We start from the raw sequence: 26,451 nt of genomic DNA, 5'->3' as shown, positions 1-26,451 counted from the left end.
TATGTAATATAAAATGCTCTGTTTTTAGATAATGAGCCACCAGTGTTCCAAAATTGTCCTCAGCATCCAATAGTTGTACAAACGGATGTAAACGGTGGCCTTTTACCAGTTAATTTCACTGAACCTACTGCTACTGACAATTCTGGGGCTATTGCGAGATTAGAAGTAACTCCACAACATTTCAGAACACCTATACAAGTCTTTCATAACATGGTGGTACGATATGTGGCGTTTGATTTTGATGGGAATGTTGCCATTTGTGAAGTGAATATTACTGTGCCTGATTACACGCCTCCAAAACTAAGCTGCCCACAAAGCTACGTCATAGAATTGGTTGATAAGCAAGATAGTTACGCCGTTAATTTCAATGACACGAGGAGAAGAATAAATGCAACCGATGCTTCTGGCGAGGTTTCCTTAAAGTTTATTCCGGAAAGAGCTGTTATACCCATACGAGGTTATGAAAATGTTACTGTAATAGCTTCCGATAAATACGGAAACAAAGCTCAATGTTACTTCCAAGTACGTTTTGTACATATTTTTTTATAGTTAAAACAGCTTTTCTATTAGAATTGTTAAAAAAATATATATATTTTTTTAGGTGTCCGTGCAAGCTACTCCTTGCGTAGATTGGGAATTAATGCCACCAGCACATGGTGCCCTAAATTGTTTACCTGGTGACAGAGGAATTCAATGCATCGCAACCTGTAGTCCTGGTTATAGATTTACTGATGGAGAACCTGTTAAAACATTTATATGCGAAACCAAACGGCAATGGGTCCCAACTGCAGTTGTACCCGATTGTGTTTCTGAAAGTAAGAAATCATTTAAAAATATATACATTTAAATAATAAAATTTTCAAAATATTATGCTGCTATCATTATTTTTCTTTTTCTTCAGATACTCAACAAGCTGCTTATCATGTTGTTGCAAGTGTGCAGTACCGGGCTCTAGGCGCAGTTTCAAACGCTTGCTTACCGCAATACAAAGATCTACTTGCCCAATATGATAATGTTTTAAATGAACGTCTATCTCAACGCTGCTCTGCCGTGAACGTGAACATAAACGTAACCTTTGTAAAAGCAATGCCAAGTCTTCTAGATGAAAATGTTGTGAAAATGGACTTTGTCTTAGCTGTGACGCCGGCTATAAGACAAACCCAACTATACGACCTTTGCGGATCTACACTGAATCTCATTTTTGACTTATCTGTACCATATGCTAGTGCATTAATTGAACCAGTTCTAAACGTATCTTCTATCGGAAATCAATGTCCTCCTCTAAGAGCCATTAGAAGTTCCATTTCTAGAGGTTTTACTTGCAGTGTTGGTGAAGTTCTTAACATGGATACAAATGATGTACCTAGATGTCGTGAGTACTTTTTTGTTTTTAGCAAATCTTTATATTTCTGCACAGAATTATATTACTTAAAATGTGACTTTTTAAAACTTTTCAGTCCATTGCCCGGCCGGGACCTTTGCTGGAGAAAAACAAAAAAGCTGTACGATGTGTCCACGTGGCTACTTCCAAAATCAAGCTCGTCAAGGAGCTTGCTTAAAATGTCCCCACGGAACATTTACGAGGGAAGAAGGCTCAAAAGAATTGACCGATTGTATACCTGTATGTGGTTATGGAACTTATTCACCTACTGGTTTAGTGCCATGTTTGGAATGCCCTCGTAACAGTTACACCGGGGAACCGCCTTTGGGAGGATTTAAAGACTGTCAAGCTTGCCCAGTCAATACTTTCACATATCAACCAGCTGCATCTGGTAAAGATAAGTGCAGAGCCAAATGTGCACCCGGTACTTATTCACCAACTGGGCTAGCACCTTGCTCGCAGTGTCCTAGAAACTTCTATCAAAATTCAATCGGCCAGACTTTATGTATGGAATGCCCTACCAACATGAAGACAGTAAGTACAGGTGCTACAGGACTTGAAGAATGTTTGCCTGTTGAATGCTCTAACAGTGCTTGTCAACATGGCGGACTTTGCGTACCAAAAGGACATGGTGTTCAATGTTATTGTCCTGCTGGATTTTCTGGTCGCAGATGTGAAATTGATATAGATGAGTGTGAAAGTCAACCTTGTTATAATGGTGGTACTTGTATCGACTTACCTCAAGGATATAGATGTTCCTGTCCCACCGGGTATGGTGGCATTAACTGCCAAGAAGAAAAATCTGACTGTAGAAATGACACATGTCCTGAACGAGCAATGTGCAAGGATGAACCAGGCTACAATAATTACACGTGTCTTTGTCGATCTGGCTACACTGGAATTGATTGTGACATAACAGTAAGTCTGGTGGTTATTTATGAAAAAAGACAACAATATTTATTTTTCATGTCTTTCAAACTTATTCTTTTATTTTAGATCGATCCTTGCTCCGCTAACGGCAATCCTTGTAAGAATGGTGCCTCATGTACTGCTCTCCAGCAAGGAAGATATAAATGTGAATGTCTACCAGGATGGGAAGGCCAACTTTGCGAGATCAATACAGATGACTGCATTGAAAAGCCCTGTTTGCTTGGCGCACCATGCACAGATTTAGTTAATGACTTTAGCTGCTCTTGTCCACCAGGATTTACAGGAAAACGCTGTCATGAAAAGATTGACTTATGTTCCAATGAGCCTTGTAAGCATGGTATTTGTGTGGACAAATTATTTGTGCATCAATGTGTTTGTGATCCGGGTTGGTCCGGACCATCCTGTGATATTAACATAAATGAGTGTGTGATTTCACCATGTGAAAATGGTGGCCGTTGCATTGATAGTATCGATGATTTTACCTGTAGTTGTGAGGCTGGTTATACAGGCAAACGCTGTCAACATACCATAGACGATTGCGCGTCTGACCCTTGTCAGAATGGTGCATCTTGTATTGACCAAATAGATGGTTTCACGTGCAAATGTCGTCCCGGATATATAGGGCTTCAATGCGAAACAGCTATCGATGAATGCCTTAACGAGCCATGTAATCCAGCAGGCACTGAAAGATGTGTTGATTTAGATAACAAATATCAGTGTGTATGTCGGAATGGATTCTCTGGAGAAATGTGTCAGACAAATATAGACGATTGTGCATCTGATCCATGTTTCAATGGTGGATCTTGCAAAGATGAAATAGGAGGCTATAAATGTGCGTGTCAACCCGGTTGGACCGGAAAACGTTGTGAACATGATATTGGAAACTGCATGAATTTGCCTTGTCAAAATAATGCTAAATGCATCGACCTATTCCAAGACTATTTTTGTGTGTAAGTAAATTATATTTACTCTAAGAGCTCTGCTTATATAAAATGTATATATCTTTTTTATTTACAATCCTTTTTTCTATTTTTTCTTTTACTTATAGATGTCCTAGTGGAACAGATGGCAAACAATGTGAAACAGCCCCTGAAAGATGTATCGGTAGCCCATGCATGCACGGTGGCAAATGTCAAGATTTTGGTTCAGGTCTCAATTGTACTTGCTCTATTGACTACACTGGTATTGGTTGTCAATATGAATTTGATGCCTGCGATGCTGGACTGTGTCAAAACGGAGCAACTTGTATTGATGAAGGAGAAGGATATTCTTGCTCCTGTGCTCCAGGTTTTACAGGAAAGAATTGCAATGAAGATATTATCGATTGCAAAGATAACTCTTGTCCACCATCAGCTACATGTATCGATTTACCAGGCAGATTCTATTGCCAATGTCCCTTCAATATGACTGGTGATGACTGTAGAAAATGTAGGTTTTCTTTACAAATATTAGAACAGTTATTTATTTTATCTATTAATATTTCTTATTGTTAATTATTAATTGTATAATTACAGCAATTAGTGTGGATTATGACCTCTACTTTAGCGATCCATTGAGATCCAGCGCAGCGCAAGTAGTACCATTCGCAACAAATTCTGCTAAAAGTCTAACTATTGCTATGTGGGTGCAGTATACCCAGCAAGACGAAGGAGGTATATTCTTTACAGCTTACGGTGTCAGGTATGTATTACTGCTTTATAATTTAAATAAAGACAAATTTTACCAACATTCTTAATTTGTTATTTAACAAAAAACATTGTATTTCAGTAACTCTTATCTTGCATTAAATAGAAGAACTATCATCCAAGCTCATTCAAGCGGCGTACAAGTTTCTCTTTTCCCTGAACTTCAAGACGTTTACTTAAGCTTTGGAGAATTTGCAACTGTTAACGACGGACAGTGGCACCATGTTGCACTTGTATGGGATGGAACCAATGGTGGTGAATTGACTCTTATAACAGAAGGTTTGATAGCTAGCAAATTATCAGGGTATGGCAGCGGAAAAACTCTGCCTCCATAGTAAGTAAATAAATCTAAATAATAAGATTTTTCTATTCAAACAATATACTTACCTTCTACTTTATTATAGTGTGTGGGTAACACTTGGAAAACCACAATCTGACAACCCAAAGGCTTACACCGAGTCAGGCTTCCAAGGACATCTTACAAAAGTGCAAATATGGAACCGTGCTCTAGATGTAACAAATGAAATACAAAAACAAGTACGAGACTGTCGAACTGAGCCTGTATTATTCAGTGGATTAGTTTTAACCTGGACAGGGTACGAAGACACCATTGGTGGTGTCGAAAGAATTGTTCCTTCCCACTGTGGTCAGAGAGTTTGTCCGAATGGTTATGGAGGGCCTAAATGTCAAAAACTTCAAGTAGATAAAGAACCACCAAGAATTGAACGTTGCCCTGGTGATTTATGGGTTATTGCTAAAAATGGCTCATCAATAGTAAGCTGGGATATGCCCATGTTTAGCGACAATGTGGGAGTATCGAAAATAGTAGAAAAATCGGGACATAAGCCTGGTCAAAATTTGGCTTGGGGAGCTTACGATATTGCGTATATAGCCTATGACAATGCAGGAAATGCTGCTACTTGTACATTTAAAGTGACCGTGTTGTGTAAGTTTCTTTTAAATATTTATATTTACAATATAATTTATAGAATTCAAACATAAATTTCTTTTTACAGCTGAATTTTGTCCACCATTACCTGATCCTCTTGGTGGATATCAATCATGCAGAGATTGGGGTGCAGGTGGTCAATTTAAGGTTTGCGAAATTGCTTGCCGCGATGGGTTAAGATTTTCACAATTGATACCTCCATTCTATACTTGTGGAGCAGAAGGATTCTGGAGACCAACAAAAGATCCGACCTTACCGCTTATTTATCCTGCTTGCTCGCGTAAGTTTATTATTTTATAACGAAGAAAACACTTAAACTGATTCAAAAAACAATTTCTTCATTATGTAACTTTATTTTACAGCGGCTTCACCAGCGCAACGTGTTTTCAAAATATCAATGTTGTTCCCAAGTTCGGTTCTTTGTAACGACGCTGGCCAAGCAGTCCTCCGTCAGAAAGTTCGCAGTGCAATAAATCAACTTAACAGAGATTGGAACTTCTGCTCTTATGCCGTCGATGGTAATAATTATAAATTTTCCCTAACAGTGCTATAAAATATCTGTCATTAACGAAAGTTTTTACTCTTTAGGAACACGGGAGTGCAAGGAATTGGACATTAATGTAAAATGCGATCATCGTGGCAACAACCGACAAACGAGACAAGTTTCGTCACCGCCATCTGTTTCCTCTAAAGACACATATGTTCTTGATGCTATCATACCGGTGGAAGAGTAAGTACTTTTCTAAAAAAAAACAATAACATAGCCTTATAGCAATTTAATCGTTATATTCATGGAGTAGAGGTAAAGGTACATATTAAAGTGGTAGAATTGAAACTTTTTAACTTTATGACAGTAGTTTATGGTACCTACCATTGTAAGAAATAAATATCTATTAGGTTTCATTTGGTTATTGAGAGAGGTGAAAGTGCTCTTATAATTTGTTAGATAGGTGTCGGATAGTTGATAAAAAACATAATAGACATTCACAACAATTAGATCGCACTCCTTAATTATAACCTTAGATTGTAGTATAAAATCTATTTAATTGTTTTGTATTTCTTATAATATAAATATTTAAAGTTCCAAGCACTGTTTTGTTCAACTATAACAAATGATGCAACGGCATGTTTTTACAACACAATTGCATGAAATTTATCTTGCACCTAGGACACGAAGCAATAGAGAAGGCCGTCAAGCTGGAGACACATATAGCATCGAGATCTCTTTCCCTGCTGTAAAGTAAGTTACACGATTGCACCTTGGCACCTTTCAATTGTAAACTATAAAAAAATAATTGTAAATATATTTCCAAAAAATAATAATAATATGCTTAAATTACTATGACATACTTGTATATTTTAGTATTCTAATAAGTTTATACTTTACAGCGACCCCGTGATCAATGGTGGAAATAACGAACGATCAAGTGTGAAACGACTACTGGAGAAACTAATTCTTGAAGACGAACAGTTTGATGTACGAAATATACTGCCAAATACCGTCCCAGACCCTGCAAGCCTTAAATTGGACTCGGACTACGCTTGTCCCATGGGACAAGTTGTCATGGCTCCAGATTGTGGTAGGTTTTTTCTATCAAAACTTTAACCAAAAATTATTTACTTTTGCACCAAGCATTAAAATATATTGATGTTTCTGCAGCTTCTATTATCTAGTTCTTCTTTTACAAATTTTATCAAATATAGCTGAATAAACAGTTCCTTTCTCTTTATCTTTGATAATGGATAAAACAAAATTTCTATGCTTTATACAGTATCTTGTGCGGTGGGAACTTATTTGGACACCGCAAGCGACTCCTGCAAACCTTGTCCTGCTGGCACGTACCAATCTGAATCAGGACAATTACAATGTACTTCATGTCCAACGATAGCTGGACAACCTGGCGTTACACAAGCAACTGGTGCCAGAAGCGCTGGGGACTGTAAAGGTAACCTTGAATAAACAAAATTTAAAAGAAACTAAACTTCTCATCTAACCGAAAAAAACTTATATTGTATATTAGTCTATATTATTATTCTATAGTAGTCAGAGTATATTTTATGACAGAAACAGGCTAAAATTACAAAGGTAACCTACATTGTTTTCTTTTACTTTACAGAGAGATGTGCTGCGGGTAAATATTACGATGCTGAGGCGGAACTATGCCGGCCATGTGGTCATGGGTCCTACCAACCGAGAGAAGGAGCCTTCACTTGCATCTCCTGCCCGAGAGGACAAACAACTCGCGCTACTGAAGCTGTGTCGGCTGCGGAATGTAGAGATGATTGTCCATCAGGTAAATTGTTCACTAAATTGCATAACTCTTTTTTTGTCCTATAAATAATGGTTTTTATTTTCGCTGACAACGTACAGATAGTAAGTCGAAAAACCAAAAATTCTTTGTTCTTTTAACCAAACAATTTAATTGTTTAACAAATCATTCTCGTCTCCTCGCAAATACATGAACACTTATATATGTATAAAGACATTCTAAATTGTTCAAAATATTTGTAATAGGACTGCTAGCGCATAAAATGCTTTATACTCGTTGTTATAAAGAAGTTCTATTGTAGGGGAACAGCTGAGTAGTGACGGTGGTTGTGAGGCGTGTCCTCGTGGTACGTGGAGATCCAACGGTTCCGGTGCCTCATGCGCCCCGTGCCCGCCTGGAACCACCACCCCGCAGACAGGAGCTGCCTCGCCAGACCAATGCTCGCTGCCAGTTTGTAAACCTGGTAGGTTTATTATCACGTATTTGAAAAAATCAACCACCATTTTTGCATCAAAATGTATTCGGAGCTGAAAAATATACTCGCTATTCATGGCAATACATAATTATAATTAAAAAAAATACTTTTTGTTGTTCATTATTCAGAATATATTAAGAAAATCAGATGTAATGTAATTAATTAATGAGACGTTAAATAAACATATAGATAAAAGGATATATATAGTTACAATGAACTGTTAAGGTTGATTAAATATCTCATTTTTGTTTAAAATGGATCGTAGAACTTATGCTTCTTTTAATCTTCTAGGTTCATACCTGAACAGTACTCTTAACTCATGCATACAATGCAAAAAGGGAACCTACCAGCCAGAAACTCAACAAACCCTCTGCATCCCTTGTCCGATTAACACCAGCACCAAAGAACCTGGAGCGGTACGTATATTCAAGTTTATTATCCCAACTCTTATATGACTCGGACGTGCAATTGAATATTTTTTGCTAGAATCGACAATAACAAGTGAATTTAAGAAGATAAGCAACAGAAATACTTAATGATTTGTTGAACGAAACATTTCTATATTACATCTGCACTTAGCGAATTGAAATGTGAAATTTCGTACATGAGGTCTGGTAAAGATAAATTGTTGAATATTCACCTCAAGCTTCATAATTCAGTAGGTTATAAACAACGCAAACGCTCAACAGCCAGCAGAGCACATGTTTATATAATAGTCTAAAAACCACGACCGAGTTACATCGCTTGGAAATTCTTTATGCAAAGTTGCAAGCATCTGACTTTCCTTATAAAAATTCATAGCACTGTTTCATATTGGTCGTAGTAAATAAAAATTTTCAACGTTGATATCTCTTAAATGAGTTATTAAGGAAACCTATTTATCGTTGTCTATGCAATTACTCCTATAGCATAAAGTTACTGCAACAAGTTAGTGTTAATCAGGACTGCGGTGAATAATTAATTAATCTACTGTTATATGTCTCGAAAACAAACATCGTGCTAACTTGATGAGTCAATTCGGTCTAATTGTTTGAGAGACATCCAAACCTCGTAATACGATCATCTAAAGTGATCGCTTTAGTTATAAACAAACTTTAAACAAAAAAAAAACTATCATTTCAATGATATTATAACGTTAAAATTGCAATTATAATTTATTTTTAATCATATAATAATTATTTATTAAATTTAATACCCATACATAACAAAAAAATACAATACCTACATACATTAAAGGACAACATTACTTTCAGCAGGAACGTGCCTGTGGAACTGTTTTGCTATTTAAATTATATCTTTAGCCCATTACTACTTGTTAGTTTTTACTACGAGATCATTCGGGAATTTACTTAAATAATTTGTAACAATATCACATTTACATGTATTTATGTATCTTAATATTGGTCGGAAGCCAAACATCTTATAGGACTCTTCACTCTTGTATTTGAATAAATAAAAAAACTTTAAAAACATGATGCACTAACTACTGACTTTCTACTTTAAATGAATGTGATAAAGACTTTTTTCCGTTTCCTCAGTCATCTGAATCTGAATGCACGAATCCTTGCGAGATGAGTGCTGAGATGCACTGCGATGTGAACGCACACTGCCTCCACCTACCGGAGACTGGAGAATTTAAATGTCAATGTAGATCAGGATTCAATGGAACCGGCAAAGTTTGTTTTGGTAAGTAAATATTATTCATGTTATATGTATAAAGAGAATTTCTTTTCTACAATTTTTTGAAAAGCGTTTGTTTCAACTGCTTATTCTTACTAGTTTTGTATTATTCTATTCGTATGGCTGTTATAATGATCACTTTAAAATTATATAGATATTTTTGACCTATTACAGATAGTATATACATAATTAAATCGAAATATCTATGTACATACAGTTAGAAATTAAATTCACTTTAACAAGAGCTGCGTGCTGTAAGGCGTTGATGATTAACATGGTTTAAACTAATAATATATTTATCATAGATGTCTGCAATGACTTCTGCGACAACGGCGGCGAATGCGTGAAGGATGTCCGCGGAGAACCCTCGTGTCGGTGCAGCGGATCATTCACTGGACGTCACTGTCGCGAAAAGAGCGAATTCGCCTACATCGCCAGCGGAGTCGCTGGAGGCGTTATATTTATCATATTCCTTGTACTGCTTGTCTGGATGATATGTGCCAGGTGGGAAAATTTATAGTTTAGTAGCCGTACTTTATTTTACATGCAATTTTAATTATTTGCTTAAATCTGATAGATCTAATATTTATTTAAAACATTTACAGTTATACTGGCGACGAAATAAAGTCTTTACATAATTGCATTTCTTTCTTACGATTGTGACAGTACGTAAAATATTTCAACATTCTTTACAGATCGACAAAGAAGAGGGAACCAAAGAAGACCTTAACACCAGCTATAGACCAAAACGGATCACAAGTTAACTTCTACTACGGAGCGCACACGCCGTACGCGGAATCAATAGCACCTTCTCATCATTCCACTTACGCACACTACTATGATGACGAAGAAGACGGCTGGGAAATGCCAAATTTTTATAACGAGACCTATATGAAAGAAAGTCTCCACAATGGTATGAACGGAAAAATGAACAGCTTAGCGCGGTCAAACGCTAGCATTTACGGAACTAAAGAGGATTTATATGACAGATTAAAAAGACACGCGTACCCTGGTAAGAAAGGTTGGTATTTGGAGCACTTAGATTAGTGCGCACTTTCTATTCCTTACACATCAATATCACAGCTTATGTAAAATACTTGCATACCTACCCTAGTTATCTGCAAATATTCTATTTACGTTCTTATTATAAAATAACTATACAAAATAATGTAAATAATACATTTGTTGCGAATGATAATATTAATATGATGTAATATAATATGTTATCATTACAGATAAGAGTGACAGCGACAGCGAGGGTCAATAAACAGAGATGAAACTGTATTGTCATATTCTGGTCAAACTTACATAATACTGTGTCGTATTAACTCGGTTGTAATAACAACGGTCTACTGCCGGGATTATTTATAGGGATATCTACTCTACTAGCTTTATTATTAGGTTTAATTTTATAATGACAAGTGGATTAACACATTCACCGTTTAATTGCAGCCCTACCAAATATAATTATATGTCACAAAGCTGTTATTATAACAGTACCCTTCCTGCTAGTTTGCCTGTTCAAACTAAATACGGGCTGTTAAAGGTTTTTTATTCATAGATCTTGACACATGATATTATCATAGGTATATAAACGAAGAACTATCGACCGTCTGTATTTATTTTGTTCAATCAAACTCGTGGTAGAGTACCCGGCCTCTTTAGAATTCCAAGCGACATTACAGTGAATGTGTTGATTTTACATATATTTTTTTTTTATATATATAAATCAACGAAAAATATATGCTCAAATATTTATAGGCCATATAATACAGGTCTTGGATGAATTTAATTTTTTTTTTAATGCCATTCCGTCAGCATTCCATTGTAATATATCAAATTTAATGTAAATATAAATCAGCTGTATATTCATAGACCTCAGAAGTGGTGTTAGTTTTAATTAATATGATAATTATTTTAAGTGCGTCCTGCTATAAAGTTGTGTTGATATTTAAGTCAAACGTTTATGTTCTGTGTATTATAAACTGGACTGTCTTGTATTAATGTAAATCTATATATGTATATGTGTGGGTGTATATTTAGAAAGAATGTATAGAATGTCTATATTAAGTGAATAATATTGTAATATTATCGTTATTTTTATACGACGTCATAATAAAATTTTTATACGTTTTTTATTATTATTATTATTGTAAAAATACTCAATATTTCATGGTGAGGAATCCATCACAATTATTACCGTATTAGTGAATAAATTAACCGTAACTTTTTATAAAAAAAAAAAATAATAATAAATTAACATTACTTATTGATAACGCATTTTCATTAAGCCCACTAATTTTAAATTAAAATCAAAAAATATATATACAGAAAAGTACCCACTCGAAATTATAATATATTATATATATAAAATTATTTTTGATTTTTTGTACTTGTTGACACAGAATAACATAAACACATATAATACAACATTAAGCATGATTCGGAAAAAAATTTACCTAATCATTATATAAACAGGCCGTACTTAACCAAAAGAGTATGTTTTCAATGACAACCGTCGGTCCTGTGGTGATAAAAATATTGAAGCCGCTCAGAATTCCTACCATAACAAGATAAAATCAACCAGGGATCATACCAGCGAAGTACTCAAAAATATTAATAATGTAGCAAAAAAAATTGTTATCAATCTTGATAGTTATTTAAATTAAAATTGTTTATTCAATGTGTTGCTTCGAGTATTATATTTTGCTTTTAAACTATAAAATATCTCTTTATTAATAACTTGACGACATTATAAAACTCTGTAATATTATTATTGCACATTTGATTACATTTCAGACTGTTGCAATTGTATAAAAATCCTATCCTTATTTGAGTTAACTGATTTTAGACATAAAGGACTTAAAATTAAGGACTATAAACAATCAAAATTTTAATGTAATATAAAATATAAAGTATTAATTAATTGGGTAATCTATTTTCTAATTCATTGATGTCTCTCCTACCTATGATCGTGAGTTTCTAGAAAATTATCGCGGCTATGTAATATGGAAAAGCTGAATTCTTTAATGACTTTATTTAAGGTCATTTCGCTAGTAATGAAAGAATATGAACATCAGATGTGGAGATCTGTAAATCTAAGTTAGTGCACAGAGCATTTCTATTTTGTTTATTTAACTGCATTAACTGGCACAAATTTAAAATATTGGATGTCAAAAGTCAGAACACAGATATCATAACACGAGATGTAAAAATTTACATATACTATGAATAAAAGACAGCAATGATGACTATGCAGAAATAAATGCTATAATAATAATGACAAGTATTCTCACCCGATGAGCAATTAACGATTACTATACGTTTTATTTGTTACTATAAGCCCGCTCTCAAGAGATGAATGTTCCTGAGATATGTAGACCTCATAAAACAGCCAACTTTTGGAATAATGGGATAACGAAAGGTAAATTGTTTTGATAGTGAGATAAGCTTCTAAATTCCAGCCCTATAAGAATAGAATCGATAGACTTTTTCCTATCATGTGAGAAACATCGTCCCAACCAGGAATTTGGTTAAGGGTTATAATTAGTCCTAAGGCCAATCATGGTTTTGTATTTTAAAATCATTATTTCCTATCAATGCAACTTATTTACGAAAATATGCTGTTACTTTAGAATGTTCTTCTTCTTCGTGGCAATTATCCTAGCATTAGCCAGGGTCTGCCTAAACTGCCTAATCTGCCTTACTTTAGAATATATATATATATAAGCAAAGACAACATTTCAAAAGTTTATTATAAGGGAGTCATTTTATCTTGATTTTTGTAATTTTCTGCTCTTAAGTATTAGAAGTTATCTTATCTCGAAGTATTAGAAAACTTTTATAAAAGAGGACTGATATCGATAGAGATAAGTTTTAGGATGATTAGAAGAAATATGTGTAGTTTTTATAGATATAGATTATAAAATGTTATTATATTATAACGGTATTCTAATACATAAAACATTTTAATTTTAATGCAGGTCATGAGACACTGAACAATTTTTGGTCTTTAACACTTTTCAAATACTAGTTGATCCTCCCTCCCCAAAAATTTAAGAATATCGAACTCATTTTGGTTGTGAAAGAGTTTCCTACTGTTGACCAACCACATGTACTTGTGTCAAATAATCAAGAAGTGAGACAAACTATACCTATATGTGAATATTTTAAAATAACAAAGAGACGTGGGAATACATTTTGTGGCGTCACTTATATCTTCAAATACAGGATCAAAACACTAAGCCAGTCCAATTTCAACGAGATTAAGAGAATTTGTTAAGCCTAAATTAAAACACAATTGATTTAAATCATATAGTTTTATTTTTGAATACTTGACAAATATTTAACATCTTATTTGCTCTCATGTCGTTTAATGATCCAGTAATTTTTTATTTTACCGACCACACCCTGCAACTTCATTCCTGTTTTAATCTTTTTCTTTGCCTCTGTGGGCGGGTCAGTAGTTTCAAGAAGTTCATTTGCGAAGATTACCACGAATAAATAATAATCATTATTCTAAAATCACAAACAAGGACATGCCTTGCACAGCCAATATAAGGTAAAATTATAATTCCTCTAACGTTATTACAATTGACATTATGAGAGAAAACGTCAAAACAAAAACAAAAATATATATACTTGTATATGTAAATCTATCTATCTATAAACTTAGGTATATAGGAATGTATTTCACTTGGCATGTTTTTTGTAAAAATCTATCATGTAACTAACAAGACTCTGAACTTCCTCCACTGTCACCGCGTTGTAAGTTGAAGCACGAATTCCACCGACATCCCTGAAAAATTGTAAAGGAAAAATTATTTAAGAATGCAATTTTAGAACGAAATATTATTACTTAAAACTTTAAATACCTATGTCCCTTTAATTGTATGAGACCTAAAGCCTCAGCTCCCTTTAAGAACTCCTTCTCCAAAACATCATCACCGTTCAGAGATCCAATTCTAAACGGAATGTTCATTTTACTTCTATCTTTCTTGGCGACTGGTGCGTTGTAAAAACTGTTTGAATTTTCAATGACGTCATATATGAGTGAAGACTTCTTGGTCGCTAGTTCAGCCATCACATCAAGACCACCCTGCCTGTCGATCCATTGGAGCACTCGTCCCATCACCTGGATACTATCATCCAAATATGAAGATTAAGCCTATGTACGTCTATTTGATTTAAGAGTTGTCTTATTAATTTACAAATATAAGTCTTTGTAATGAAAAAGTTTGTACTATTTTAGGATTTAAATATGTTTCTATAAGCATATACTTACGCAAACATCGGCGGTGTGTTAAGAATGGAATCCGCTTTCGCATTGATGGTCCAATCCAATATTGAAGGGCAAATGGGAAGCGCTTGGTTTAAGAGATCTTCCCTCACTATAACCAGAGCAACACCAGAAGTACCTATGTTCTTTTGAGCACCGCCGTAAATGACTCCAAACTGTGTAAGGAAAATTATATATTATGTATATATCTATAATTTTTCTTCATAATTTACACAACCACCAAAAAATTATTTGCAGCGACTAATACGAACTTTAGAAACATCAATTTTCTTGGACATAAAATTGGAAGACATATCAGCAACCAGAGGCACACCTTTAGTGTCCGGGATAAAATCAAATTCTATTCCTGAAAGCAGAAATATTTTTACAATACGGTAAATGGCGTTTTTAAATAATTCCACTTAGTTTATATGCTTTTTGTCTTTCCTTATATTCTATTCTATTTAGCTTACCGTGAATCGTCTCATTGGTGCAAATATGGACGTAGGAAGCGTTGGGGTCGAGTTTCCAAGTTGACTGATCTGGGATTTCCACGTAGCGGTCAGTAGGTGGTAATACCAGATTAACCTTACCGTACTTCTTCGCTTCCTTTGCGGCTTTTGCTGACCAGGCACCTGAATATTTTTTATTACGGGAAGACTTGCTTTATATCCATGTATTATAGAGGAAACGTAAGATATTTTCCTTCCTTATATCTTCACAATCAAGCAATGTCATCAGTGTTAATGTATTCTTAAAAGCAAGTCTTAATGTATATGTCATAGTAAGTAGAATTACCAGTCACTACATAGTCGGCTGAACCAGTACGTGATATTAAATTTAGTGGCACCGCAGCAAATTGTCCCTGACCGCCGCCAGATAGAAATAGTATTTTGTAGTTGTTCGGGACATTTCTGAAATAATAACGTTTTGTCAATTTGCAGTTCCATTGATATAAATGTTACTCCCAGACGAAACTTATCACAAACTGGAAAACTTCGACATTGGAGACGACACAAACTATTTTAGATAAGACGATTTACTTTAACGTAGCATTATCGATTTGTAGTTTTCCGTCAGTCCTAAATCAATCGTTTACAAAAAAACATCTTGGCTTGAGATTCTCACGTTCCTTTCGACTTTAGACTATTAATTACGTTATCGTAATTATGGCTAAAAATTTAGAATATATTATAAGTTTATCCCATGTTTCAAGTATTTTATTACGGTATTCTTGAAATGACGGACTGTCAATTTAACGGACGAGAGTGGACCATTAAAAAAGGGTTGCGTTGAAGCGGACCTTCTAAGCTTATTATTATTACTAAGATCTCTATTAATCCCTAAGTATGACTACGAAACTTTAATACAACCTTCATGGTTTTTAATCCATGTAAAGCTTTTTATAAAAATTATACGTAACACGCAATAGAGCATCTACTACATAAACGTGAAACAAACAATAACATCTAAAATAAACGTAAAAAACAATTTTATCTAGATCTTATCAACTTTATATATCGTAGTTAAATAGGTGATATTAAAATAGCGATTCGTGACTGTAAAAATATTCATATCTATACATATAAATAAAATTGGAGTGTCTGTTTGTTACATTTAAAAAACCGGTTATTTACCACATGCATTTGAATATATATGCGGTCCATACACCTGAATAACATTTTTTACCATTTTAGTCTGTCTGTCTGTCTATTTTTCCGGCTGGTCTCTGAAATGGCGGGACCGATATTGACGAGACTTTCATGGATAGGTAGTTGATGTCATAAAGAGCAACTTGGGATAATTTTATCCTGATCCCGAAATTGCAGGCGGCTTAAAAGGAGTTAATTTTTTTTGTTTCTTATACGTAGACGGAGTCGCGGGTAACAGCTATTATCTAATGTCTTAGTATCTTGCTAATAAGACAATTATATGGCTGATAGACCTTCCCCTCGATCCATGTATTATACAGAAGAAATCATTCTTGACATCGTAATCATAAAAAAGATGCAATATTACTTCTAGATATAATAAATTAACGAGAATATGAAAATTATTTTATGTCAAATTAAAATGCAGATCGTGACTGGCTAAACCCACATAATTATATTGAAAAAGAATGTTTTATAGCTTTAAATTGACCTAAAGAAAACAATATTTTAAAAATAAATTAAATATTTTCACCTAATACAAGATTGACATTGAATCACATTTTTCGACGTATTTTAGCAATTCTTTGTTTTGCATAAAACCTCATTTCAAGTCACTTAAAAAATATATTAGTATACATATATATTTATGTAAGCATAAACCAATAGGTACAAAAGTTAGGTGACGAAACTTTTTAAATATCTTTAATAAAAAACAAATCCTCGATACTCACAACAACTTTCTCACAACATCTTGTACATCCTTATTTAATTTAGCGTAAGCAGGCGTACGATGACTCGTCTCCAATAAACTGATCCCTGTCCCTTCAAAGTTGGTCAATTCTTGTTTTAATATTTCATACACCTGATGAATATTTATACATTATTGACCTGTACACAAATGCTTTAGAACACGAGTATAACACTTACTTCCTCTGGCAACTTGGCTGGCCCAGCCCCGAAATTGTGTATTTTAACCATGTTTAATAATTGAACACACGAGCACGCTTACTTAGATATGCCGCTAGACTGGTTCGTTGATTCGTTCGGTTAAACGAGGTAAATAAATTGCGATTGGAATCGAATGATTCACGCGTCACACTATACTGTTTTTAAAGAACTGTATCACATATTGCGTCATTATTTCAATATGTAATTCGTTATTTTAATTGTATCAAACGTTTGTATCAATCATAATCATACATAATTTTATTTATATATAAAATATCATGACATAGCTATAAATTATATATTGCTAATAGTAATTTTTAACGCAAATAATCGTTGTAGAAATTTTTTTCCTCAAAATCTGCATCGTTACCGGTTACAAAAGGGTATAAGTATTTATCTTTGATAACCGGTTATCAAGGAATACCTACAATGTGTCTGTCTTGCCCTTGGCAACAAGAAATAATCAACTATTGCCATTGATACCTATATATTTTTTTGTAGTTTTTAATTTATGTATTTATGAAAATAGGTAATATAATACAATGTTTTAAAAGATTATAAATAGTATTAAATTCTCAATCTGATTTTATTTTGTCAAAGTAAACATTTTTAGTACATCCCCTCTGTTTTCGTCCATTTATCGCATGTCGCATCACAGCAGAGTAGCCGATGCAATTAGGACCACGCCAATAGCTCGCATCAGCTGACCGCAGAGAATTTCATTTACAACGTGTTCCGTACACCAATACTCATATCGAAAATAAAATTAAAACATAGTTGGATGTCATTTTACATTTTTAAACGTATAAGTTTAAATAATAATATAGTTTTAACACTAAAATGAATCGAAAAAACTTTTTTAGCTTGCTTTCACAAAACCACACCAGACTAATTTATATGTACTACATAATTTCTTTAGGTATTTTTTATTTAAATAAACATTTACATTTTTTAATTCGATATTTGTAGTTTAATGACAAATCAGTCTCAAGGATCTTAAGAATCCAACACACGACGCAAGTTATTAAAACTCCTTTTCATTTATATTATACAAACATACTTCATAGATATTTAAAACCTCAACAGAAAAACAATCTGTATCTAGATCTATAGATCTATAGGACTTGGCTATCATCCTACCTGATGGAAAACCTTTTCACAAGATTTCATTGCTAAAATTTAAAAGATGAGACCAATCACTGTCGTATGAGATCACAGTTTCACGACAAGGAAAGGCGACTATGCAGAAATATATGCTACGACCATGACGACCAGTATTCCCACCCGATAAGCATTTAACGACTACTATACGTTTTATTTGTTACTATAAGCCCGCTCTCAAGAGGTTAATGTTACTGAGATATATAGACCTCATAAAACAGCAAACTTTTGAAATAATGGAATAACGAAAGGCATATTAGTAGTTGGATGAGCTTCTAAATTTCAGCCCTTGGACCTGTTCTTATAGAATCGATAGACTCTTCCTATCACGTGAGAAACATCGTTCCAATCAGGAATTTGGTGACGGGTTATAATTCGTCCTTAGGACCAAACATTGATTTCTATTACAAAATCCTTAATTCCGATCAACACAGCTAATTTACGCAAACATGGCGTTACTTTATATATATGTACATATACGATATTCGAATGTTGCGGTCGGTCTGTACAACTAACTGCGAACCATCACACAAATGGACAATTATCAGCATGATTGGCAGCAAGGACAACATTTCAAAAGTTTATTATAAGGGAGTCGTTTTACTTTTTTCGGGATTTTTGTAATTTTCTTTTCTTCTTCCTTCAATTTATTTTGTGTAAAGATCTTCTGCAAAGTATTAGGAGGCCTTTATAAAATATCATTAATAATAAAAAAATAATTTTAGGATGACTAGAAGAAATGTATGTAATTACTGTTGACCAACCACACTTTTATCAAATAATCAAGAGTGTATAATCAAGTACTTTTGTCAAATAATCAAGAAGTGAGACAAACTATACCTATATGTGAATATTTTAAAATAACAAAGAGACGTGGGAATACATTTTGTGGCGTCACTTATATCTGTTCAAATACAGGATCAAAACACTAAGCCAGTCCAATTTCAACGAAATTAAGAGAATTTGTTAAGGCTAAATTAAAACAGAATTGATTTAATATATATAGTTTTATTTTTGTACTTGTCAAATATTTAACATCTCATTTGTACTGTTTTAGGATTCAAATATGTTTTTATAAGCAAAAATCGGCGGTGTGCTAAGAATGGAATCCGCTTTTGAATTCGCGGTCCAATCCAATGTTGAGGTGCAAATGGAAGGTGCGCTTGGTTTTTTGTATGTAAAGGTGGCAAACGAGCAGACGGCCTACTTGATGGACAGTAGTGACTGTCGCCCATAGACATCGACAACATATCTTATGTTGCGGATGCACTGCTAACCTTAGTTATTGAGGAAGAGGGCGGGGTGGGAATAAGGAAATGGCAGAAAAGGGTAGGAACAGGAAAAGGACAACCGGCTCTCTCACTCATCAGACGAATTGCAGCTATAAAAGGCTACTTCACGTCAATCTTCTGTGAGAGGCTAGTACTTCCCCGATCGAGCCTGCCCGTGTTCCAGCTGGAGTAACTGACCACAGCTAGGCTCTACCACCTAAACAGAGATCCTTTTTCACTATAACCAGATCCTTTTTCACTATAACCAAAGTAACATTAGCTATACCTATGATCTTTTGAGCACAGCCGTAAATGATGTTTTTTATAGGAGCAACTTTTGATGTTTTTTATCCCGATCCCGAAATTAAGGGTTATCACGCGGGAGGTGGAGTGCATGCGGTGCTTAAAAGTAGTTTCATTGTCTTTTGTTTTTTATACGTAGACAGAGTCCGGGTAACAGCTAGTATCGATGCTATCAAGCTGATTAAAGCTAGACTACCTTCCCGTCAATCTATGAAATCATTCTTGACCTAGTAATCCTAAAAAGTATGCAATATTACTTCTAGATATAATAAAATAACAAGATTATTAAAATTAATTTATGTCAAATTAAAATGCAGAACGCGACTGGCTAAACTCACATATATCGAAAGCAAATGTTTTATAGCTTTACATTGACCTAAATAAAACCAAATTTTAAAAAGAAAAAACTGTAATTTCAATTTTACGAACAAACACTCCGATTTTATTTATATGTATAGATGTGAACGTTTGTCCATAGTCATGAATTGCTATTTTAGTATCATCTATTGTACTGCGATATATAAAGTTGATAGGATCTAGATAAAATTGTCTTTTGAAGTTTCTGTTATGTATTTTTTTTAATTGATTAAAAAAAACACCATATTGTTATCTACGTTCTATTGTTATATTCGCATATAACTTTTAGTAATGGCTTTACATGGATTAATAAACCATGAAGGTTGTATTAAAGTTTCGTAGTCATACTTAGGGATTAATAGAGATCTGAGTAATAATAATAAACTTAGAAGGTCCGCTTCAACGCAACCCTTTTTTAATGGTCTACCCTCCTTCGTTAAATTGACAGTCCATCATTTCAAGAATACCGTAATAAAATACTTGAAATATGGGATAAACTTATAATACATTCTAAATTTTTTGCCATAATCATGATAACGTAATTAACTGTCTCAAGTCGAAAGGAACGTGAGAATCTCAAGCCAAGATGTTTTTTTGTAAACGATTGATTTAAGACTGACGGAAAACTACAAATCGATAATGCTGCGTTAAAGTAAATCGTCTTATCTAAAATAGTTTGTGTCGTCTCCAATGTCGAAGTTTTCCAGTTTGTGATAAGTTTCGTCTGGGAATAACATTTATATCAATGGAACTGCCAATTGACAAAACGTTATTATTTCAGAAATGTCCCGAACAACTACAAAATACTATTTCTATCTGGCGGCGGTCAGGGACAATTTGCTGCGGTGCCACTAAATTTAATATCACGGACTGGTTCAGCCGACTATGTAGTGACTGGTAATTCTACTTACTATGACATATACATTAAGCCTTGCATTTAAGAATACATTAACACTAATGACATTGCTTGATTGTGAAGATATAAGGAAGGAAGATATCTTACGTTTCCTCTATAATACATGGATATAAAGCAAGTCTTCCCGTAATAAAAATTATTCAGGTGCCTGGTCAGCAAAATCCGCAAAGGAAGCGAAGAAGTACGGTAAGGTGAATCTGGTATTACCACCAACTGACCGTTACGTGGAAATACCTGATCAGTCAACCTGGTAACTCGACCCCAACGCATCCTACGTCCATATTTGCACCAATGAGACGATACACGGTAAGCTAAATAGAATAGAATATAAGGAAAGACAAAAATCTTATAAACTAAGTGGAATTATTTAAAAACGCCATTTACTTTATTGTAAAAATATTTCTGCTTTCAGGAATAGAATTTGATTTTATCCCGGACACTAAAGGTGTGCCACTGGTTGCTGATATGTCTTCCAATTTTATGTCCAAGAAAATTGATGTTTCTAAAGTTGGTATTAGTCGCTGCAAATATTTTTTGGTAGTTGTGAAAATTATGAAGAAAAATTATAGATATATACATAATCTATATTTTTCCTTACACAGTTTGGAGTCATTTACGGCGGTGCTCAAAAGAACTTAGGTACTTCTGGTGTTGCTCTGGTTATAGTGAGGGAAGATCTCTTAAACCCAGCGCTTCCCATTTGCCCTTCAATATTGGATTGGACCATCAATGCGAAAGCGGATTCCATTCCTAACACACCGATGTTTGTAAGTATATATAAACCTCTTAGTATTCAATGGATTCCCCACTCGGATTCATCGCGTTGCAGGGAGAGGAGCTTCAACAGTGTCTGGGAATTGTCTGGGCCCCTATCTAACAGGCGTTAAACGCTCACCTCCACTGTCCAAGCTCCTCTCCGTACCTAACCAAATTTGAAAAGAACCTTCTAGGGCTGCCTTCGAAGTATGTTCCAAGAATGAATTGATGTGAGTTCTGGACAGGCCCAAGTCTTTTAGTAGGTTGTAGAGAGATTTAGCCGTTATACCTCTCGCTCCCACTTCTACCGCATATAAATCCACGACGAACCTATATCGAATGAATAACTAATCGATCGATCGAACTAATAAACTAGTAAATCCGCGAACATATTTGAATCCTAAAATAGTACAAACGTTTTCATTACAAAGACTTATATTTATAGATTAATATGACAACTCTTAAATCAAACAGACGTAGATAGTCTTAATCTTTATATTTGGATGATAGTATTCAGGTTATGGGACGAGTGCTCCAATGGATCGACAGGAAAGACAAGTCTTCACTCATATATGAAGTCATTGAAAATTTAAACTTCTTCAACCAGTTGCCAAGAAAGATAGAAGTAAAATGAACATTCCGTTTAGAATTGGATCTCTGAACGGTGATGATGTTTTGGAGAAGGAGTTCTTAAAGGGAGCTGAGGCTTTAGGTCTGATACAATTAAAGGGACATAGGTATTTAAAGTTTTAAGTAATAATATTTCGTTCTAAAACTGTGTTCGTAAATAATTTCCTCGCGTGTCTTTCTTTAGGTTAAATTTTCACTATAACGTTAGATGTTCACACGGTAGGGCATCTAAGTCGTATAAGGGTTTTATATGCCTATGATATTGTGGAGGCTGGGGTTCGTAGTAATAAATCACATTTAAAAAAGGGTCACAGGAGATACTACACTCACTTATGAGGAATTATCGACGGCTTTAGCCCAGGTAGAAGCATGCTTAAATTCACGACCAATGTCACTTCTCAGTGATGACCCTAATGACCCTCTCCCATTGACACCGGGTCAGTATTATTGGCGAACCTTTAGTAAACCTCGTTGACAAAGGATTTACCAAGTGTAATGTTAGCCACCTCGAGAGAGGGCGTTTAACTCAGAAAGTAATTAACAATTTCTGGAACAGATAGAACAAATAATATCTTACGAATCGTAACAAATGCAACCCCAAAGCAGCTGAGCCTGAAATCGATGATATAGTAATTTAAAGAGAGCACAATATGCCACCTTCTAAATGGTTATTAGGTAAAATTGTAGCTAAAGATGCTGGCCGTGATAAAATCGCTAGAGTTGTATCCGTCAAATGTAAAAACGGTATATTGAAGAGGCCTCTCAGCAAAATAATAGTCATTAACAAATAACAGGTATTTTATGCAATCTGGCGTCGGGAAGTGACGAAACCATCGCCCACTGGTTAACCGGTGCAATCAGTCACGAGGGGGGAGGGGGTTCGCCGCTGGATGCGGCGAACGGAAACTCGGGCCTCTTCGGAGGTCCGGGTCGCTTGATGGCTGGTCTCCACTCTGTCTGCCGTTGGACGCTTACACTCGGCGGTGGGTAGTTGGAGACTGGCCGCGTGGGCTTGGGTGGGAGGGGTAAGGGGTTAACCCTCTCGCGATTAAGCAAGCCCGCCAGGCGGGGGGACGCTCCTTGTCACGTGGAGTGAGCCCTCGGGGGCGGTAGCCGTTCGCGGCCTGCCGCCGGATCGTTGCAGATGCATGCCTTGAGAGATTCCCGCGTCGATCCACCAGGTGGTGAGGAGAGTGACCACTGGTGTTTTAGTGGGTAGCATGGGACCTTCTGGCCCGTGAATCCCATATAAGATCCTCCGTCTCCCCTAGACGGAGGGTCTTATGTGGGTACGTATAAAACCTTTCACCGCGTTAACATACAAAAAGGTATTGTATGTAATGTATTTTAAATTTTTATCGCAACCATGCTACAGTACGGTGGGCGGTTGATTAATTATCACTTAATTAAATTTAGTTAAGTATATCTTTTTTGTTGTTGAATTTACGAATATTTTGTTAAATTTATGTATGTGAGTTATAGAGTTAATTACTAGGTCACGTTACCTAAACATTAACCATTGTTATAATTCGTATTGTGAGAAAGAACCGTGTTCTCTGGTTGTCGGAATGTCTGAGAAGAGACGTAGCAAATAGCTAATTTAGTCGCCCTATTAGCAGTTAATATTAGTTCTATGCATAATTATGTGGGTATATGTTATAAAGTCCACTTAACCTGTAACGTAGTCAATTTTCTCATTCACACGTCTCTTCACTACGCATATTTCCGCACATACTAAATTGAGCCTTATCACCTTGAACAATTACCATAATATAAAAAAGCAAGAAATTAATTTGTTATTTATTAACTTAACTTACGAAGAATTTGTAGGATTTATATTGGATTAATTCGATGATATCGCTATGAAATGTAATAAGATAATAATAAAGTTCCCGAACAACATTAATTTACGAAAAACGAAGGAATTCCCAATAATATCAAATTAAAATGAATTGACCATATACATATGTAAGTACAATGATAATAAAGATTCTTGATTTCTTCCCTTACTAATTTTGCTAATAAACGAATTAAGCTAGTAATTATCGTCTCGAGATACCTTAATAATTCTCAAGATGGGCCTGAATGTTCAATATGTACTAACGATATAAGATGTGATCATAAAGGTTAAAAATATTCAAATATTTGTGGCTCCATTAACATGTCATCGAAATCTATTTTTACTGAAGAACGACCTTAGTTTATAAATAAGATATAACTAATAAGGTATTTTCAGTGTACTTCCTTGTTTATGGCATACATCCTTGCGAAAAAGTGCACAGTATTTCCCACAAATGTCACGTACTGAGGATAAAAGCTGATACTAGCAAGTTTCATGCTGACAAACTTCTTCAGATAAATACAATACTTACAGTTGTAGACAAAGCCTTAAACAGAGCTCCTCATGAATATTAACCTAAAAAAACTTATACCTATAAAACCTTATACCTATGTAAGGACATTTTACAGTTGTTGAATTATTGAATGGCTTTTAGCATGCTTGAAAGAACAGTTATTTCACTTGGTATTAAGTGGAAATAGTATAGTCAATCAATATTCGCAGCAGTCACCCACGTCTAATATTTTCTTCTAGTTCTCTTATGTATTAATTTTTTTTTATTTGTGAAGATTTTTTCATTGCCAAAATTTTTCGAATAAACTAAAGATTAAATTAAAATTTTATTTTCGGATTACTACGCGTTATTTACTTGTTATTTAACAAGAACAACTGACAAACATTCTCATCTCGTCCGCCGTGATCAAGGTTACTGCAAAGTAACCTACACGTCCGGATTGTGTAGTTTTAAAAATAATAAAATAACGCGTAGTAATCCTAAAATATTAGTTTCATTTAAATGAATAATCGCAAAAGTCTTAGATCATTAAACTGAAGATTAGATTTTGCCTTAATTGATAATGTTACAATGGTAGGGCCGTAGTGCTTGTAATATGCCATATTTCATGAAAATTGACGTGAAATTTACAGACGTTTCCTATTTCCTATGATTTAAATCAGCAAACCTTAAATAAGATCAATACTACTGTGTATGTATAATTAATAGTATCATTTTTACTATATTCTGATGTTTTTTACAAATAGTTTTAATTTATTAATCGTAGACAAAAACAAGTTTTACGTCTCTGACGACTATAAAATGAAATAATTTGTCATTATGTTTTGTCAGTCACTTGGCTCAAAGTACAGTCTTCCGATATGTAAATTACTTAATGGGCTAATAGGACATAACTGTCGTGTCTAAAATTTTTTAAATAACATTTAAGACAATATCATTAAAGGTTTATTTTATTCCCTCTAATTTTGACATAAATCTATCGCATGTCGTATTAAAACCAGACGCGGAGTAGGGTGAAAAACGCTCCGAAGGAGAGCAAATATGGCCATTCCAATAATTCCGCATCACTTAACCGCGTGTCATTTATTTTGCACCCAATCCAAAGAGTCCTTCCCAGTATGGTATTGAAAAAATCTTGTGGTTAATTTTTAACAAGCATCAATAAATTTATTTATTATGTATTTAATATACTTAAAATACATAGTTGGATATCTTGTCTACTAATGTCTTCTAATTAATACTTTCGAATAAAGGTAATTTTAATATTTCTAATCGCATAATTTTTACTTATAAACGACTATCCGAAAAGGTTGTATTTCCATTAAAGTTGCTCCTCTATAAACATAATATATAACGATTACGATAAACAAAGACCAATGTAGTATTAATTTGTCAAATTAACAAATACAGTTTGTTTGAAAGTAAAAGTACCTATCTGTCAAGTACAATATAGGG

The 26,451-nt window shown here is 34.5% G+C and overlaps 3 protein-coding genes and 1 pseudogene across 4 annotated transcripts in view; 3 read left to right on the top strand and 1 right to left on the bottom strand.

Moving 5' to 3' along the window:
- LOC116767147 (sushi, von Willebrand factor type A, EGF and pentraxin domain-containing protein 1) overlaps positions 1 to 11,508 on the top strand; it is a 42,333-nt gene extending 30,825 nt beyond the window's left edge. The window contains exons 15-36 of one of the 2 annotated variants that reach the window (XM_061521763.1): positions 29 to 522; positions 602 to 815; positions 902 to 1,372; positions 1,458 to 2,299; positions 2,378 to 3,261; positions 3,360 to 3,739; positions 3,826 to 3,991; positions 4,079 to 4,330; positions 4,401 to 4,942; positions 5,013 to 5,225; positions 5,308 to 5,463; positions 5,534 to 5,675; positions 6,114 to 6,185; positions 6,335 to 6,525; positions 6,718 to 6,891; positions 7,063 to 7,239; positions 7,517 to 7,678; positions 7,982 to 8,106; positions 9,229 to 9,376; positions 9,676 to 9,874; positions 10,066 to 10,382; positions 10,606 to 11,508. In XM_061521763.1, the coding sequence (XP_061377747.1) occupies positions 29 to 522; positions 602 to 815; positions 902 to 1,372; positions 1,458 to 2,299; positions 2,378 to 3,261; positions 3,360 to 3,739; positions 3,826 to 3,991; positions 4,079 to 4,330; positions 4,401 to 4,942; positions 5,013 to 5,225; positions 5,308 to 5,463; positions 5,534 to 5,675; positions 6,114 to 6,185; positions 6,335 to 6,525; positions 6,718 to 6,891; positions 7,063 to 7,239; positions 7,517 to 7,678; positions 7,982 to 8,106; positions 9,229 to 9,376; positions 9,676 to 9,874; positions 10,066 to 10,382; positions 10,606 to 10,637 (6,353 nt within the window). In that variant the 3' untranslated portion in view covers positions 10,638 to 11,508. Of the gene's footprint in view, positions 1 to 28; positions 523 to 601; positions 816 to 901; positions 1,373 to 1,457; positions 2,300 to 2,377; positions 3,262 to 3,359; positions 3,740 to 3,825; positions 3,992 to 4,078; positions 4,331 to 4,400; positions 4,943 to 5,012; positions 5,226 to 5,307; positions 5,464 to 5,533; positions 5,676 to 6,113; positions 6,186 to 6,334; positions 6,526 to 6,717; positions 6,892 to 7,062; positions 7,240 to 7,516; positions 7,679 to 7,981; positions 8,107 to 9,228; positions 9,377 to 9,675; positions 9,875 to 10,065; positions 10,392 to 10,605 lie in introns of both variants that reach the window. The other variant, XM_032657336.2, reaches the window with a different exon arrangement.
- A 2,166-nt stretch (positions 11,509 to 13,674) lies between these two features.
- Positions 13,675 to 17,385, bottom strand: LOC116767149 (probable phosphoserine aminotransferase). The gene is made up of 8 exons (XM_061521655.1): positions 17,228 to 17,385; positions 17,032 to 17,162; positions 15,447 to 15,562; positions 15,122 to 15,283; positions 14,921 to 15,015; positions 14,655 to 14,824; positions 14,245 to 14,511; positions 13,675 to 14,168 (listed from the first exon to the last, which is right to left on the bottom strand). The coding sequence occupies exons 1-8, from the start codon at positions 17,276 to 17,278 to the stop codon at positions 14,063 to 14,065; spliced, it is 1,098 nt and encodes a 365-aa protein (XP_061377639.1). The 5' UTR covers positions 17,279 to 17,385; the 3' UTR covers positions 13,675 to 14,062.
- A 3,549-nt stretch (positions 17,386 to 20,934) lies between these two features.
- On the top strand, positions 20,935 to 22,801 carry LOC116766961 (probable phosphoserine aminotransferase). Its single transcript, XM_061521594.1, has 5 exons — positions 20,935 to 21,237; positions 21,401 to 21,562; positions 21,669 to 21,763; positions 21,859 to 22,027; positions 22,620 to 22,801. The coding sequence occupies exons 3-5, from the start codon at positions 21,722 to 21,724 to the stop codon at positions 22,763 to 22,765; spliced, it is 357 nt and encodes a 118-aa protein (XP_061377578.1). The 5' UTR covers positions 20,935 to 21,237; positions 21,401 to 21,562; positions 21,669 to 21,721; the 3' UTR covers positions 22,766 to 22,801.
- Positions 22,802 to 22,850: 49 nt separating this feature from the next.
- Positions 22,851 to 23,504, top strand: LOC133318949 (uncharacterized; annotated as a pseudogene).
- Positions 23,505 to 26,451: the final 2,947 nt, after the last annotated feature.

This window comes from Danaus plexippus, chromosome 10 (assembly GCF_018135715.1).
Source record: "Danaus plexippus chromosome 10, MEX_DaPlex, whole genome shotgun sequence".
Classification (NCBI taxonomy): Eukaryota; Metazoa; Arthropoda; class Insecta; order Lepidoptera; family Nymphalidae; genus Danaus; species Danaus plexippus.
This window is presented reverse-complemented; position numbering and strand designations above follow the sequence as displayed.